Source organism: Pyrus communis, chromosome 4, assembly GCF_963583255.1.
Source record: "Pyrus communis chromosome 4, drPyrComm1.1, whole genome shotgun sequence".
In the NCBI taxonomy this organism is placed as follows: domain Eukaryota; kingdom Viridiplantae; phylum Streptophyta; class Magnoliopsida; order Rosales; family Rosaceae; genus Pyrus; species Pyrus communis.
In genome coordinates, this window is record NC_084806.1 from 3,685,182 (window position 1) to 3,699,728 (window position 14,547).

The window sequence follows — 14,547 nt, forward strand, 5'->3', positions numbered from 1 at the left end:
ATGCAGAAACCATCTCGATAAAAAACAGGTTTTGCTTCATTTTACTTTCATATACAATCAATATTCTGATCATGAACTAATAATCCACTTAATGGAACGACAGCAAAGTGAAGTAGCGGAAAAAAGAGAAAAAGCACTACGAAAGTTCGCCGCAGAGATGGAATATATCAAAGAGATAGCAGAAGGAGCTAGGGCACAGGCAGAGGAGAGGCACAGAAATGGTGTCTTGAAGGTGAAACAAAAGGCAAAAGAAATGAGAAGAACAGGGAAAGCTCCTAAAACATGCTTCTGCTTCTAATTAGACCAATTACTCACCTACTTTCGAGTGTAAATATTTCTATCAAGATACTGTATTTTCACAGAGAGTCAATCACAATAAGATGGGAGTTCCACCGCACGGTTAGCTGCCCCATATTTAAAAAGCGTATAAATAAAACACAAAGGAATTTCCCAATTACAAACTAACTAATAGACACTCATTTCATATGGTAAATTACACTTCAAAGTCGTATATTCATTTTCTCCGGATTTCAAATAAGCATGTATGTAATCCACTACGATATATTTCAATACCTCATCTAAAATCACTTGAGAGCAATAATCTTGAGAGTACTCAAGCTTGGGCAGAAGGAAATCAGCTACTTCAAACAAATAATGATAGTTACATTAGTGACAATCGTTTAGACACAGAAGTCGGAACTTACAAATTACCCAAGAAACTTCCCACTAAACTCTTGAAACTTCCACTGTCATACGCACAAGACCTGAGAAGGATGAGGATAGCAAAGACTCAAGTTGATGGGTCACGAGGTTATCTCCTTTACCAGCCTCTCCAAAATAGGGTATGCAAAGTACAATAACAAGAACGATGGGATTGCAAAAACCACTGTGAGTAACAAGTAGATTGCCAAAACTATAGCACTGCCGGGTATTGCAAAAAATGCAATCACGAGAAACAATATGACTAATGGGAACTTGGATGTAATGTGAATGAAGCAATCCAAAGACTTGTGCAGGGAGAATAGATGCCGCTCCACACGGCCACCTCTATCATCACGGTTATACCTTGATAGTGAAGGACAACTAGAATGGTTCCTCCTCAGGTTACCATTGCCAGCTTGATTTCCAATAGCGAAACTTGCTCTTGGAGAACCAATTTGTTGGTTTTCCCCACTGATTGCAGGAACAAATTTTACCCTATCACCATTAAAGCTCTCAACCATCCACAGAAGGAAGAAATTCTTGCGAGGAAACTTTAGATTGCCCTTATAAATCAGCCGCAAAGACAACAGGTAGCACCAAGGGCAAGAAATGAAGAATGGTATCTTAAACTTTTGAGAGGAAAACTTTACAATGGCCCATTGAAGCCCCAGGACACAGTTTCTGCATAGGGTATGGCCGCACCATAAGACATGGGGCACATTCTCGACAATGTTGAAAGATTCCAGGCATATAGGGCATTCTAACCCTTCCTCTCGGCTTGAATTCGAGCAGACTTCATCATCCGAGGAGTCCAAGCAAACCCGACTTGGCTCTGATGAGCTTCTTTTTAGTCCAATGCTTGTGATGGCATTTGAAGCAAAACCCCACATCCTAACAAACAAATCAGGCCGATACAAACAAAGGGGTTAAATGCTAAAACCCTAAAGAACATGCAACAGCATTCAGCCAAGAAACATGAATGTTCCAAAATCCTTTAAGTCCTGTCAACAAGAAGCTAGTTTATAGAGAAATTCTAGGATAAACGACAACATAAAAGAAATTTAGTTTGTATTTCCACAAATTTCATTATCCTTTTGCAATGTGAATAAGTAATTTATTCAACAAACATATAGCAAGCATGCATTGGAATCCCCAAAACAATAGACCAATCCAACACCAAAATGCCTTAATGACGAAAAATATGTTCAAATCGAGACATCGCAATTCTTTCAAAATAGCCTTTCACAGTAGAGTCCTTAATACACCAGTTCAACTGGACACCTTATAATTTGTTTAATCACTTTTCATATACTGGGGAACATGAAATCCTCTACCATTCTCTAAGCTTAACATTATAATTCTTAATTTCTGCAAAATACAGCATAAGTTTACCAAAAATTACCAAAAAAACCCAATTAAGACGTCACAGTTGAATTCTGATGGAGAAACCAAAGCGCTAGGATAGAACTACCCAACAAACAGTCAAGCAAAGTATGATTTGGGTCGCAAGGAATTTGAACGGTGACACCGTTGACAAGCGAAATTAACCAGCTTTCACAATCAACAGACCAAACAATCATCGCAATTCAACACCTCAACGCGGCAAATTTTTACGTAGATTCGAATTGATGATAAAATAAAATTAAAATTAAGACACAAAAGGACGATTTGGAGGTCAAAATCTCACCTTTTAACGAGAATGACTGAAATTCCGAGGGGATTTGGAAAGAAAGCGGCAGCTGATGAACGAGCGAGCAGCTCGGTTCCTCTGTATCTCCGATCGCCGTAGCTGCCTCGCGTGTTAAAAAAAGGAAAAGATGCTGTGGAGAATGTAACAGTGTTAAAAATGGGGGTTGGTGCCAGGTGTTGAAGCCCGTGTCACAAGGATTCTGGTTACCTCTTTTGTTGGAAAACAAAAGCGTAAACAGAGTGGCCGTTAGCCAATAGGAGAATAACAAATCAATTATTTTTAGTGAAAAAAAGATTAAATATTTTTATTTTTAAACCAAAAAAATAAAATATTAAATGCTATTTGGTTTGTGTACCCAAGAAAAATCAATGTTTTGTTGGGCAGACCTGATATAAGTATAGATGGGTTGGTTTGATGTGTCTAACTATCACCTAAATCTGATTAGATTATGTTTAGAGACACCAATTAGGCATTGGACATTGATTTTACTGACTTGGAACGAGAGAAGTTATTGAATCGAAGAAGTTATGTATTGTCGAGTAAACAAATATATTATTAGTTGGTTCTCGTTAATCAATTTAATTTCTTTTAAGTCATTCCCCTCGGAAACAAATATCAATTTAATATTAGTTGGTTCTCATTACCTTGGAAACAAATATCTTATTACGAATTACAATGTAAAATTTATTATATTATATTACGCACGTATTACCTAACTCAGAAATTGTAAGAAATAGTAACAATTCCAAGTAAATAAACATGTTTGTCAATATAGCAAATGATTTTTATTTGTTATGAGGAATGATTAACTCTGGCCTCTTCTAATATTATAGAAAAAAAATATTAATAAGATAATAATTGGATTATTTAACAAATTTAGAAATGAGATCTATGACATATTTAATATATTTACACAATAAAGATAAGTATTTCAAATTACAAAAATTAATTTATGCAAACACCACTTTACTTATTTAGCAAGAAATACAAAAATACATATTGAAATGCAGAGGGCTCCACACGCAGGAAGGTAGGCCCAGGACCATAAGTCCATTCTAACCCAAAACAAGCCGGAAAACAAAAGGAGGGCCCAAAGTAGCCCAAAATAGAATACAGAAAGTCAGAAACAAACTTTGATCATCAACCCAAGAAAACGAAAAAACTTTCATGCAACGAGAATATTGTTCGTGGCAATACATCAAACGAATCATACTAGACTTTGTTATAAGTATGCACTGCATGATTGACTTGTATTGTCACTTTAGTGGTATCTCGGTGTATGTAAGTTTCTCGAAGTGAGCTTAATTAACTTCACGAAATTAGTGATTAATGATAATCATCAGATTAGCCCTTCCAGAAACCCTGAGCCATCTTCAGATAGCCCCCAACTCCACCACCACCATCCTCTTCACCGTCATCCCTTTTAGTGGGCTTCTTCGTGCCCCCACCGCTCTCATTTGAATCATTACTTTTCTTCTTCTTCTCCTCAGAAGCTGAAGAATGAGAAACAGAAGTTTTGGGGCCACCTCCGTCACCTTCTTGGCCACTGCCACCATACTTGCGAAGCATACCCTCTGCTTTGCTGAGGTAACTCCCGATGCCTTCTTTGTCGTCGAAACCGCCGTACGCCGAGGCAGCACCTAGAATGGTACTGGCAGCCTTGCAAACCTCAGCTTTGTCGAACTTGTCCCCTTTATTGGCGCCCGCCACAATCTTCGCACTCGACATCACATCCCCCATTGATGGCTTTTCACCTTTCTCCTTCGCTCCTCCTGCTTTCGCTTTCTCCGCCCCCACACCACCAACATGTTTCCCGTCAGTGCCCACTTTCCGCTCACGATGTTCATTCTGCTCATCCTTTTCATCCCCATAAGTTGACTTTGATGGTTTAGCAACAACGGCTTTTTTCTCGAGGTATTGATCATCCTCCACATCCCTATCCTTTTCAGGTTTCGAGCCTTTGGCTGCTTTCCTAGCAGAACCCGAGCTAGGTTTTTTTTCGCGATGTTCCTGATCATCTTCATCTCCATAACCCTCAGAACTATAAGCTTGTTTCGCAGCGGCCTTTGGTTTGCCAGGTTTCCTTTGGCCATATTCATCCTGATCATCTTCGCCCCCATACTCTTCACTTGAACCGTAAGCCGCTTTCGCAGTGGCTTTCGGCTTGTTGGGTTTTCTCTCGCCATATTCAACTTCATCTTCCGTCGAACCGTAAGCCACTTTTGCAGCGGCTTTCGGTTTGTTGGGTTTTCTCTCGCCGTATTCATCTTCATCTTCCGTCGAACCGTAAGTCACCGCCGCTTTCGCAACGGCTTTCGGCTTGTTGGATTTTCGCTCGCCGTATTCATCTTCATCTTCCGTTGAACCGTAAGCCGTTTTTGTAGCGGCTTTCGGCTTGTTGGGTTTTGTCTCGCCGTATTCGTCTTCATCTTCCCTCGAACCGTAAGCCGCTTTCGCAACGGCTTTCGGCTTGTTGGGTTTTCTCTCGCCGTATCCAACTTCATCTTCTGTCGAACCGTAACCCGCTTTTGCAGCGGCTTTCGGCTTGTTGGGTTTTCTCTCACCGTATTCATCTTCATCTTCCGTTGAACCGTATGTCACCGCCGTTTTCGCAACGGTTTTCGGCTTGTTAGATTTTAGCTCGCCGTATTCATCTTCATCTTCCGTTGAACCGTAAGTCGTTTTCGCAGCGGCTTTCGGATTGTTGAGTTTTGTCTCGCCGTATTCATCTTCATCTTCCCTCGAACTGTAAGTCGCTTTCGCAGCGACTTTCGGCTTGTTAGGTTTTCTCTCGCTGTATTCATCTTCATCTTCCGTCGAACCGTAAGCTACTTTCGCAGCGGCTTTCGGCTTGTTGGGTTTTCTCTCGTCATATTCATCTTCATCTTCCCTCGAACTGTAAGCTACTGATGATTTCGGTTTGCTGGATTTTCTCTCACCATATCGGTCTCGATCTTCTTCGTTGCCATACTCTTCGCGCGAACCGTCGTAAGCTGGTTTTTTCTGGCGATGTTGGCTTTGGTCATCTTCGTCTACGTGCCCTCCTCCAGCAGGTTTAGATTTGGTCATATTTCTCTGGCGGGGCTGACTAGAAGCTCCTTCTTCCTCCTCGTAATCTTCAGAACCATGACGCCGATCCATTGATTAATTCAAAGAAAATGTAGCAGTGCCTTGTTAATTTTTCTGTAAGAGAGATGAGAAATTGAGTAGCTTGTTGGTGAATATATACGCATGTCTCTCTCGACCTTGTGAAGTACCCGTTTTCAACGGGTTATTCATAAGCAACTTCTATTTTGGGTGGTGTTAATTGATGGTTCAATTTTTTCTTACTCTTCAATTATCATAGATTGTAGAAAGCCAAATATTGGTTGGACACGGATTTTCTCTGTCGGCCACTCATTTCTTGAGAGAAACTTCGGTAGAGCAGAAAATCAGCATGTATGATCTCTCGCATTGAGATTTATACTTATGTTATGCATTAGAAGTTATACTTGCACGGAGCCGGATAGAAATTGAATGAGAATTTCTAATGCTACAGTGTATTACAATGGTTGCATAACTTGCATTATTTGATTAAGCATGCGATGCCGTGGAGAGATTCTAGCATGTAACATAACTTGCATTGTTTCATTAGACGATTAGTGTCCTGTAGGGATTTTAACGTGTAACCGATGTACTCTGTCCGATCATAAGATTTAGATACATCTACTGATCTACACACAAACACAGTTACTACATTTTTGGGAAAGAAATACATACACCGATACATATAAGGACAGATACATATAAGGACTGGGTCCGAAACAGCACACCCCAAACCAAATGCAGAAAAACAAACTTTATCTAACATCATAATTAAGTAAACAACTTAAGCCAAATTAAGAGAAAGTTCCGGAGGAATAAGCATAATTAACGTTACTTAATTAGTGATTAATTATGACGATCATCACTTCTTCAAGAAACCCTGAGCCACCTTAAGGTAACCCCCAACCCCACCTGATCCACCCTCCTCCTCTTCATCCTCCTTTTTCCTAGTCTCATGCTCTCCGCTCACCGGATAGTTCTCATCATCGTCCTTTCTCTCCTTCCCCACGCTAGACTTATAAGACTCAGAAGAGTTGTGACTTCCTCCTCCGCCGCTTCCACCGTCACCGCCGCTGCCGTACTTGCGGAGCATATCCTCGGCCTTACCAACATAACTCCCAAGTCCTTCTTTCTCGTCCAGCTTGCCATAGTGTGCGGCACCGCTTAAGATGTTACTAGCAGCCTCGGAAACCCTAGCTCTGTCGATATTTTCGTCGCCCCCTTTGTTCATTGAAGATTTGGCCGCTTCCGCCACAATCTTCGCACTCGACATCAGCTCACTCGTCGTCGGTGCCGCACGTCCCGGCTTCCCGTGGAGACCCTCCGTGGCGGACTTTCTCTCGCCGCCGTACTGATCTTCCTGGTCTTTGTCCCCGTAACCTCCAGACCCGTGGCGACCCTCCGTCGTGGATTTTCTCTCGCCACCGTACTGATCTTCCTGGTCTTTGTCCCCGTAACCTCCAGACCCGTGGCGACCCTCCGTCGCGGATTTTCTCTCGCCACCGTACTGATCTTCCTGGTCTTTGTCCCCGTAACCTCCAGACCCGTGGCGACCCTCCGTCGCGGATTTTCTCTCGCCACCGTATTGATCTTCCTGGTCTTTGTCCCCGTAACCTCCGGAAGAGAAAGCTGCTGAAAGCCGATCCATTAATGAGTGAAGAAAGGTAGAAGTGCTTTTGCTTGTGAGGAGGGTTTGCTAAAACGGGTAGAAGCTGATGATATTTAAACTGACTTGCTCTTGCTTTATGGGTAGATGGATGGATAATTGGATATATTTATGATTGTCGGTAGTGCTTTCACTTGGTGATGATAGAATCCACGTTTCATTTTAAAAGCAGAAATGCAAAAGGACATCTGTCGGCAAGAGAAAATTTTTATTATGATCGAAATACGGGTAATATATTATATGTTATTATGTCAATGATGAAATAAACGTGTTAAAAAATTAATAACTTAAAAATAAAATAAATCATTAAAAACACGTTATACAGTCCGTGTTCTTGTGACAAAACAAAAATTTATCGTCGGCCACAGGATACTTGTGGTGGTGGCTCTTGCTACTCACCGCGTTCAGATTTCGGTATCTTTATGGCATATTCGTCTTTCACCTAATCCTGTTTCGCATTAAAATTTTGGGGCGGATCTCTACCAATAAAACTCGTGGATCAAATTATTTAAATTTTTGAAATTTGATTCAACGGTTAAAATTATTATAATTTTTAAAATGAATTTCGATTTTTAACTGTTTAATTAAATTTCAATGACCTGAATCACTTCATCTGTGGATTTTTGTAGAAAAAAATTTGAAGAGGATCTCTTTCCAACATTTTGGTCCCCTCCTAAACCCTATCTCACGTTGACACGTGGTAGGATGACGTGGTGGGACACCGTGGTCCGGCTTGCTGCCCAGTGCCAAGCTTCCGCTTGAAAGGAACGGGAAGGATCCACGTATGCAATGAGCTCGAGTTTGACATGTCTTGGGCTTCTTTGGCTTATATGTCAATGCCTGCCACGTCCAGCCTACTTCCTGCTTGGCATTTATAGTCTTCTGGGCCTTCGAGTTCGGACCAAAGAACAATGATTATTTTTTTTTAAAGATAAGAGAACGATATTTTTTTAATAAATTTTAACGAAAAGCATCTATTACTGTTTATTTTAACAAAAAAATTATATTTTTATATTAAAAAGTCAATTATAATACTATTCACTTTATCATTTATTTTCATTTTATCGTTAAAATTTAAAAATTTTAATCATTTTTCATTAGTTTTTCTTATTTTTTAGGATAAGCTTTAGCACAATCATATTATTTTATGACGAAAAAGTCACTAATTCGAGACGTAAAATTGCAAAACAAAGACGAAACACGATATACGTTGCTCCACCAACCTTCCTAAAACGATAAAGCTTGTTAGTTTGAGTCGTCTTTTTATCGAAACGATATTTTCATTTTGGACAAATTTGACCAAAAACAATAAATTAAAGAGCATTTCAATTTTCTTGTATCAATTAACAAATCTGTCAACTTTTGATTAAGGTTCGACGGCCGCGATTAATTTGAATGTTGTCATTCTTAGTTTGCATTCAATTATTAGGGCGAAGAAGCATGGTGTTTCTATCCATATACGACAACGTCCCTTGATGTCGAAAAAATGACAACATTGTGTGGCGCATAAGGTCTTGATTTCTGCACACTTCACCCTTATAAATTAAACAGCAACCTGGCAAATAACAAAAATAGCTAGATCTTCTTCTTCAACATTGCAAATTGATCCCCGTTCATATAGTAGATGGTCACCCCAAAGGTGTGATACTGATAACACAAATGGTGTTGCCCGCTACAAACATTGTAAGCACCGCTTACGCATTTTGTGTTCTCAGGTCACCCCTTTGGGGCACCCTACTTACATGCACTTCGTATATGAGTTCAAGATATCCATTTCAAAGATATAGCTTAAGTTCGTGATCCATTTAGTTTTGGTTGTTTTTTCTATTTTGATACAAAAGTGAGACATTCAAACTCAAAACTTTTGTTCAATATCGTATGGAATTGATCTAATATTTTTTTTCGTAAATAAATCTAATGTGATCTATATAATGTTGAAACTCTAAAAATCTCATTGTGCATTTTAAACTTTTTTATTTAGAATAAAAATTGATTTATAAGTGCACGATAAGATTTTGGAGTCTTGATAATAACATTTTTTTATTAATACGTTGTTTTTGTTTTTATTTATCTTATTTAAATTAGAACTGAATCGGTTCGATTTTTTGTTGAAATAAAAAATATACGGAAATTACTATTCGGTTTGATTTGGTTTTTGGTTCGGTTTAACTTATATGACAAATTGGTACATCACTATGTCCATGCCACCGCAGACTGGAACGACCGTCACACTATCACCGTCAAGTCGCAACTTGTCCAGCACGAAAATAAACCGGGAAGGACTGTAAAATCCCCAAAGCCCTAACTCCCATCTTGCTCCGTACAGTTCGCCGTGGACATGGAGATCGATCATCCAACGCCGTCCGAGCAGAAACTCAAAGCCGAAGATCTCTTCAGAGCCGCCGAAACCGGTGATTCTTCGGCGTTCAAATCTCTCTCAATGAAACAGCTCGCCGAAGCTTTCTCTCTCAGGAACGAGGACGCCCGCTCCCTCCTCCACGTTGCTGTCTCTTCAGGTCGCTCCGAGGTCCGTTTTCTTCCACGTTCCTCAATGTCCTGTTTGTTTCCTGAGAAACTGTGGGAAAATTTGAGAAAATTTGAGGGTGCCCTCTGCTTTCTATTTGGTTTCTGTTTCAATTGAAAATCAGTACTTTGAATTCGTTCTCATTTAGCTTCAATTGTAATTGTGAATGCTCTTCGCTACAAAGCTGATGAATTTGTGGCGTTTTGGGGACTCAGGTGGTGAAGCTGCTGATTGATGCTGATGAATCAACAAGTGTGATAAACAGCACGGATGAAGACGGATGGGCGCCGCTTCATTCTGCGGCCAGCATTGGGAATTCGGAAATAGTTGAGCTGTTGCTAAGCAAAGGTAAATTTGTCAGATTTCATTGCTATCTGCTTCATGTTGTTTGTATCACCGTTAACTAGGCAATGTAGTACATGTGGTGGGCGTAGTCATGTTGGCTAGAGCGGATGTGCTTCTCTATGCACCCAAGTTTCAAATCCCCCTCCTCGCTGTTTAATTGGGTTTAAAGTATTATCGAGTTTAAAAGTAGAATATCGTTTGAAAAACAATGATGGTTACTTGAACATGGCTGATTGTGCTATTTCAATCTTCTGATTTTATAGTTCTTAACAGGAGCTGATGTTAATTTAAAAAACAATGGTGGTCGATCTGCCCTTCATTATGCTGCCAGTAAGGGATGGTTTGAGGTTGCTCAGAGTTTGATCTCCCATGGGGCAAAGGTTAATCTGAAGGACAAGGTTTGTAACTTAGCATAATAGTGTTTTATCTGGGGAAGGGGAACCTTTAATTTAAGTATGTATCCAGTTTAATGAACACCGTGTGCTGATGGAGTGTTTAGTTTATTTGTATTTGCTAAATTGTGATCATATGGTACGCATTGTGCTCAGGTTGGTTGCACCCCATTGCACCGGGCAGCTAGCACTGCAAAATCACAACTGTGTGAGCTTTTAATTGAGGAAGGGGCAGAGGTTGATGCTATTGATAGAGCTGGTCAGACTCCTCTCATGGGTGCGGTGATTTGCGATAACAAAGAGGTATGTTTGGGTGACTCTGAGAAAGAGATTCTTATTTTTGCCGAACACATTGGAGATATTTGTTTGGTTGGTCAAGAATTACATCATGAATGCCACTTTTATTGCCCCTTTTGAGTCTACTCTATACACTCTCGTTTTAATACGCCAGTTGGGATTGAGCATTTCTGATTCGGATTATAGCAATGAAATAAAGGTTGAGAAAGAGATTAGTCTTAGGAAATGCATGCTTGGTTGCAATTTACTGTGTTTCATTCTGTCTTTGTTTGACTAATATGGACTTGACTGTAATATGCTCCTTAAATTACTATCTTAAAGGCTTGACGGCTCCATATCATATAACGCTTTTGCCTAATGGCAACTGTTGTGAAGAAGGGCTTGAAGATCTTTGGTGTTTCTCCAATTGATTTTAAACACTGACCTTGATCCTGGCTTTTTAGAGGCCGTTGAATGAGTGCTTAACGTGTTCACTCTAGCTTGATGGCGTGCGATATATAATGCATGTTGCCTGTGGTGTTTAATTTCTTCTTCCAATTTCGTGGCATTCTTTTACATCTCTGTTTTTGTTATTGCTGGACAAATAGGCCCGTTGTAAACGGGAAATAAATTAACTGTTGTGCTCAGTGATTTCTGCTTTCGGGTTAAGATAATGCGAAGGATAGAACAATGGTCAGTGTGTTGATGCTGTAGAGAAAATGATGAGAAATTCTGCAGAGGTTGCAATAGTTATTATGACCTGCATGAATTGTTTCCCTCTTGGTTTGAACCATATTGTTGTTTAGGTTTAGGTTATATATAATTTGTGTTTTGAATAATATTTTATTATCTTTTTGTTCAATAAAGTATTAGACATTTTGATTAAGATTCAACGTTTTCAAGCTATTTTCATTAGTTTTGCCATTGGTACGTGTTAATGGTGCACTTCTCAGTCATCAATTTAATACCAAGTTGACATGGGAAGAAGTTTGTATTAGCTTCTACTTCTGTCAAACAGAAGGCATAATTCATCGTTTTTCTGAGATCTCCAATCATTTGTGTCGATGGCAGGTTTGTCTCCTTCTAATAAGGCACGGAGCGGACGTGGACGTGGAAGACAAGGAAGGATACACGGTGCTTGGTCGAGCTTCTAAAGAATTTAGACCACTTTTGATCGACGCTGCTAAGGCCATGATTGAAGGATGATTTTCTCGATTTGCTTTCTTTTTTGTGGAAACAAACTGCACGAGTGATGTTTAAATAGCCACTCAGAAACAAAGAGGAAATAGGAGTTTTGCGTGCTGTTTAACCAAAGGATTTCTTGCAGGCCATCGACAATTTCGGTTTCACTATTTCAGTACTACTGCCACATGTTGGCCTACTAAAATCTGTCGTTTGTCCTGCTGAACTATTATCTCAGTTGAAAACTTGACTTGATGATTTATTTTTGGTAAATTAACTTCCTGGAATATTTAAATCAATCAATTACCTCTCTTTTTTTCTTTTTTTTTTTTTTAACAAAGAAAAATTGATTAGGGTTATTTCTCCTCCTATCATCATCAACAATCATATCATTTGATTTATAAAATTTAGTTTAAAAATTCGGTCTTATATTCTATTGGTGACAAATAATTTGGTTTTGCAAAAATTTAGTCTCTCTGTATAATTTAATGCTAGTTTCACAATTTTGACCCCATAAAATTGACCTCGATGGTTTTTCTCACTTCAGTCACGATTTAACGCAAGCTTCACAATGTGGCCTCTCCACACTCAAAGCTCTCTGTTTTAGCGACTACCATTGCCACCGCCTCCCTACCAAGATGCCAGCAGACTCCGGCAGCCTTCTCCAAACCACCGAAACTCATGTCGTTCTTTTACCCAGCTCCCAGATGGGGCACTTGACACCCATGCTACGATTTGCCGCTTTATTGCTTGCCCAAAACCACCGCCCACTGAGGCTCACCCTCATCACCGCCCTCCCCACCGTCTCCCTCGCCGAGTCAGCTCTCATCTCCCGCTTCCTCTCAGCTTACCACGACCGAGTTACTCACCTCCAGTTCCATCCACTTCCCATAGACCCTTCCACCGTGAATTCCACTGACCCGTTTTGGATCCAGTTTGAAGTCATCCGCCGCTCCGCTCACCTCCCAACTCCTTTGCTTTCCACTCTCTCTCCTCCTCCCTCCGCCGTCATCTACGACATCAGTTTACTCTCCCCCGTCCTCCCCGTCATCCAAACCCTCCCTTACCATCTTCCTGCCTAGACCATCATCGCCTCCAACGCCAGAATGTACTCTCTCCTGTCATCTTTTCACAAATTTGCTTCCTCCATAGCCCAACTCAACGATGACGATGTTCTTCCAATCCCCGGCATTAATCCGCCATTACGCAAATCAACGATTCCTCCGTTGCTCTGCGTTCCCAACAGCCTCTTTTCCAATATATTCATAGAGGACGGTCCGAATCTCCAGACACTAAATGGGGTTCTGATTTCACGTTTGAAGCGCTGGAAGCAGAGGGGCTGGAGGCGATCAGCGGTGGGTCACCTCCAGTTTTCTCTGTCGGGCCTTTCGTACCCTGCGAATTTGAGAAGCTGCCTACACATGGGGATGGTGATCGATGCGGCGGTAATCCAGTGCAACCGCAGCCGTTGGAGTGGTTTGATGAACAGCCTGATGGGTCGGTGGTGTATGTGGCCTTCGGAAGCAAGACAGCTCTGTCAAGTGAGCAGATCAGAGAGGTGGGAGATGGCTTGGAGAAAAGCGGGTTCAGGTTCTTGTGGGTGGTGAAGGAGAAGATGGTTGACAGTGAAGAGGAAGGAGGAGAGGGTAATTTGGTAAGAATAGAGGGGAGGGGGCTGGTGGTGAGAATGTGGGTGGAGCAAGGGGAAATCTTGGGGCATAGAGCAGTGGGTGGGTTTTTGAGCCACAGCGGGTGGAACTCGGTGGTTGAGGCGGCGTGGCACGGCGTTAGGGTCCTTGCATGGCCGCAGAACGGGGACCATAAGGTGGTTGCGGAGGTGGCTGAGATATGTTGACTCGGAATTTGGGAGAAATCATGGCCTTGGGGTGGCGACCGTGAGAAGAAGTTGGTGAACGGAGATGAGATTGCTGTGAAGATTAATGAATTGATGGAGAGTGAAAGCTGCGAGGATCGGAGAAGCAGCTAAGAAAGCTGCCGGAGCCGGTGGTGCAAGGGAGGAGACGCTGAAGAGACTCGTTGAGGAGTGGAGGAAGAAGGAGGTTTAGTGACTGAAGTTGAATTTATGCATGTATGGCCGGTTTGAGTTGAAATCCAAATGTTGCAGGCTTGCAGCCGGTTGGCAAACTTTTTTATGTTTTTGTGTCTTTCTCTAGTTTTGGTAACAAAAGCGTAGTCACCATCTTCTTCGTTTCTGGCAGGTGGATGCTTGACCGCGGTCCGGGGGCGTTGGTTTGCGCTGATGAGGATGCTCTGTGTAAGCGGTGGCGGCGTCTGCAGAAGGCTAAGGTGTTTTAGTTTTTGGGCTCCAAGTAGTGTTTTGGGCTCTGTCTTGTGTAACTTTGGGTTCTTTTGTTTTCGTTGTGTATCACTTGTTTTGGACCCTCTGTATTTAGTCGTTTGTTGGTAATAAAATTAACACCTTTGACCAAAACGAAAAACAAAAACAAAAGCGTAGCCAAATTTGTGTGTGACCATTTAGCATGTACAAGTTTATATGACTCTAAAATGATGAAAAAATAGTGTGGAAGATATTATGCACAATGTTTTACTTTGTTGTCCATTTATATCATAATCAGTGTTTGAGATTTTTTCAATACGGTTAATATTTTTGTGGAAATATTGGAAAAAAGCAAAGACAAATATATAAATTTTACCTCATATCGAA

At 41.0% G+C, this 14,547-nt stretch overlaps 6 protein-coding genes across 6 annotated transcripts in view; 3 read left to right on the plus strand and 3 right to left on the minus strand.

Moving 5' to 3' along the window:
• LOC137730572 (remorin 1.4-like) overlaps window positions 1-369 on the plus strand; it is a 5,193-nt gene extending 4,824 nt beyond the window's left edge. The window contains exons 5-6 of the mRNA XM_068469555.1: window positions 1-28; window positions 104-369. The exon at window positions 1-28 is cut by the window's left edge and continues 54 nt beyond it. Coding sequence (XP_068325656.1) covers window positions 1-28; window positions 104-298 — 223 coding nt within the window. The 3' untranslated portion in view covers window positions 299-369. The remainder of the gene's footprint in view (window positions 29-103) is intronic.
• Window positions 370-491: 122 nt separating this feature from the next.
• Window positions 492-2,709, minus strand: LOC137730571 (uncharacterized). The gene is made up of 2 exons (XM_068469554.1): window positions 2,390-2,709; window positions 492-1,593 (listed from the first exon to the last, which is right to left on the minus strand). The coding sequence occupies exon 2, from the start codon at window positions 1,590-1,592 to the stop codon at window positions 804-806; it is 789 nt and encodes a 262-aa protein (XP_068325655.1). The 5' UTR covers window position 1,593; window positions 2,390-2,709; the 3' UTR covers window positions 492-803.
• A 648-nt stretch (window positions 2,710-3,357) lies between these two features.
• Window positions 3,358-5,985, minus strand: LOC137732558 (uncharacterized protein At5g39570-like). Its single transcript, XM_068471875.1, has one exon. The coding sequence runs from the start codon at window positions 5,531-5,533 to the stop codon at window positions 3,737-3,739; it is 1,797 nt and encodes a 598-aa protein (XP_068327976.1). The 5' UTR covers window positions 5,534-5,985; the 3' UTR covers window positions 3,358-3,736.
• A 353-nt stretch (window positions 5,986-6,338) lies between these two features.
• On the minus strand, window positions 6,339-7,124 carry LOC137731326 (nodulin-related protein 1-like). The gene has a single exon (XM_068470429.1). The coding sequence runs from the start codon at window positions 7,122-7,124 to the stop codon at window positions 6,339-6,341; it is 786 nt and encodes a 261-aa protein (XP_068326530.1).
• Window positions 7,125-9,322: 2,198 nt separating this feature from the next.
• LOC137732198 (uncharacterized) lies at window positions 9,323-12,082 on the plus strand. Its single transcript, XM_068471498.1, has 5 exons — window positions 9,323-9,669; window positions 9,882-10,014; window positions 10,285-10,409; window positions 10,560-10,706; window positions 11,751-12,082. Exons 1-5 carry the CDS (start codon window positions 9,481-9,483, stop codon window positions 11,883-11,885), a joined length of 729 nt encoding a protein of 242 aa, XP_068327599.1. The 5' UTR covers window positions 9,323-9,480; the 3' UTR covers window positions 11,886-12,082.
• A 943-nt stretch (window positions 12,083-13,025) lies between these two features.
• On the plus strand, window positions 13,026-14,177 carry LOC137731328 (UDP-glycosyltransferase 708G1-like). Its single transcript, XM_068470432.1, has 4 exons — window positions 13,026-13,033; window positions 13,131-13,711; window positions 13,818-13,926; window positions 14,036-14,177. The coding sequence occupies exons 1-4, from the start codon at window positions 13,026-13,028 to the stop codon at window positions 14,175-14,177; spliced, it is 840 nt and encodes a 279-aa protein (XP_068326533.1).
• The last annotated feature ends 370 nt before the right edge of the window (window positions 14,178-14,547 follow it).